Source organism: Phytophthora infestans, genomic scaffold (genome assembly GCF_000142945.1).
Source record: "Phytophthora infestans T30-4 supercont1.27 genomic scaffold, whole genome shotgun sequence".
Lineage (NCBI taxonomy): Eukaryota > Oomycota > Peronosporomycetes > Peronosporales > Peronosporaceae > Phytophthora > Phytophthora infestans.
Genome location: NW_003303732.1, coordinates 1,697,306 through 1,699,993, shown reverse-complemented (window position 1 = coordinate 1,699,993; position 2,688 = coordinate 1,697,306). Strand labels below are relative to the sequence as shown.

Below are 2,688 nucleotides of genomic sequence, written 5' to 3'. Positions count from 1 at the left end.
AGCCAGTATCTGGCAGCATATCTCCGCGCGCACTCCGTTGCCGACTCCACGTTTGATCAATACAATCGAGCCTTCAACAAGTGGAAAAGGTGGACTTCGCGACGAGGACTTTCTCCCTGGCTTCATGGCATGACTCTCACTGATATGGTGAAGCACATATCGGATTTCGTTTTACATGGATTTCAGTTTGGCTTTGGATCCGGCGGTCCCATCCGTAGCGCCTCCATCATGGCGGTGCTCCATGGCGTTCGCCATTTCTTCGCCGCCTCCGGATGTGAGTTCCCGATTGAACACCCGCACATCCGCATGCTTCTCAAAGGAATTAGCCGTCTCGACACGCCCCGACGCCGCAAGGCACCCGTGTCAATCCACCTCTTAGAAGCATGCTTTCGAGGCCTGGCCATGGAACATCCCCGTGGCCAAGCCCTGTGGGGGGTAGTGTGCTTGGTATTCTTCTTTCTTCTGAGACGATCAGAGATCGTAGCCATCCAAGGTGGATCCTTTAAGTGGTTCGCTCTACGAGCGCAAGACATCGTGGCTGTGGATACCGCTGGGCAGCCGACTCAGTGTCCGTCACAGGCTCAGGCTGTTTGGATTCACCTGATCGGGTCCAAGACCAATCAAGGTGGGGCTCCAACGACTAGGATGCTAACTCGCTCTGGTCACCAGTTCCTGTGCCCCGTGTTCGGAGCCCTCATCCTCCATCAAGCAAGGAGGAATCTTCCTGCAAGCATCCCAGCCGCCGTGTACATCTCACGCTCGGGACAACTAGCCTGCGTATCGACCGAAGATGTGTCCGAATCCATCAAAGGCGCTGCCGCTCGCACTGGCGAAGATCCCCGCCGGTTCAGCTCTCATTCTCTACGCGCCGGGGGAGCCACGCACATGTACCGATCTGGCACGGATGCACTTACAATCCAGTTACACGGCCGCTGGGTTTCCGACGCGTACAAGACCTACACCAGGATCTGCAAGGAGTCCGTCACCACGCTTTCAGCGAACATGGTGGCAGGCCCACCGGGGGATTCGACGCTACATTAGTGGAGCCTCTATGCATGACCACTTAAGGGGGCACCGCTCTCCTCGTCCCTTTTCGGATCGAGCTGATGGTCATTGCATAAGCTCTCATTAATGTATTTGTTCGTTTGACCCCCAAGGATTGTGGAAAGGTGTATTCCATAGCGAAGCAGAGCGAAGCAAGGGAATTGTGTTTTCCACACCAGTTTTTTAGTACCGGTATACCGAAACGGTACCGGTATACACTGCTCCTGCTTGTTGCTGTGGCGAGCTCTCTCACTTCGTATTTGGAGAACAAGCAGCAAGCAGTCAAGAAATACTCGCCTCTCCTCGTCCCTTTTCGGATCGAGCTGATGGTCATTGCATAAGCTCTCATTAATGTATTTGTTCGTTTGACCCCCAAGGATTGTGGAAATCACGCTTTTACAAAGGACATCAAAATTTACTATTATGGATATCTATAGCACACTTCTAATAAGCGATGATTTTTACTTAGACGTAGGTGATTGTACTGGGCGAGTACTTGCAGACGTTGCCCTTGGGGCCGGCACCGGCCTCTTCCGGCTCGCCGCCCGACGTGGTGCCGTCCGACCATGAGCACACGTTGATCTTCTTGCCCTTGATCTTGATGTTCTCGAGCGTGGCCTGGTCTCCCCAGTTCTCGTTCACAGTGACAACACTGACACGGCCGTCGACAGCGTATACGTTCTTGACGTTGACCTTGAGGCCCTTGTAGCCGCACGTGCCACACGAACGGTAGAGCTTACCGAAGTCCTCGACGTAGAACCCCTCGATGGACACGGTGCCGTAGCCATTGTGCTGGATGACCTTGTCCTGGGCCGAGCGTGCACCTCCACCGATGACCTTGGTCACGCTACCGGCCGACCCGCCCTTGATGCTCAGTGCGTCCTCGCACACGTCGTCCCACCACACATTCTCGATCGTGCAGCCACTCTGTTCGCAGTGCACACCTTCCATTTGGTCCTGGCCGATGATGACGTTCTTGAGGGTGCCACCGGGCTCGACGCGGAACACGGCGGTCTGCCAGCCGCTCTCACGCTGACCGGCGCACTTGACGTTCGAGCGCTGGAAGGTCTTCATCTTGCCGTCGTAAACTTCGCCTTTCTTGACGACGTAAGGTTCATCGAAAAACTCGTCGCCTTGACTGGCAGGCCACGCTCCGGTGGGCATGGGGGCGGCCTCAGCGCGCATAGAAGCACCCGACGCAATGGTAGCAGTCGCGGCCAGTGCAGCCGTGACGAAGGTAAAAGTGTTGACCATGATAGACACTAGATAGACTGGAGGTCGGTTGTTTGGAGGCTGCAAAGAGTGCAGATTGAAAAATGAGTGACGAATGTGACTGCGTTGCAACAGCCCTCGCGTCTAGCGTAGCACAGCAATCTGCAAGCGACTGGAACTGCTGTAGCCAAGCCCAGGCAAAACAAGAGTCGCCGACGCAAATCCTGTCGTTGAGATCGATGTCGTCGAGTGCAGGCTCCGTGTTGCCAGATGCTAACGTGCTTACCCCGAGATCCTCGCCATCGGTAGAACGAATCGGTAGGACCGGTACATTGTTGTTGATGACCATTGCTGTTCTGCAAAAGCCTGTACAGTATGCCTGTGAGCCAGATGCCGGCTTTACGACAGCGCGATCCGGTGCGAAGACTCACA

At 55.2% G+C, this 2,688-nt stretch overlaps 1 protein-coding gene across 1 annotated transcript; it reads right to left on the bottom strand.

The window, feature by feature from the left end:
• Positions 1-1,509: 1,509 nt before the first annotated feature.
• PITG_12829 (pectage lyase, putative) lies at positions 1,510-2,298 on the bottom strand (the record flags this gene model as incomplete). Its single annotated transcript, XM_002900162.1, has 1 exon — positions 1,510-2,298. The coding sequence occupies one exon, from the start codon at positions 2,296-2,298 to the stop codon at positions 1,510-1,512; it is 789 nt and encodes a 262-aa protein (XP_002900208.1).
• Between the last annotated feature and the right edge of the window lie 390 nt (positions 2,299-2,688).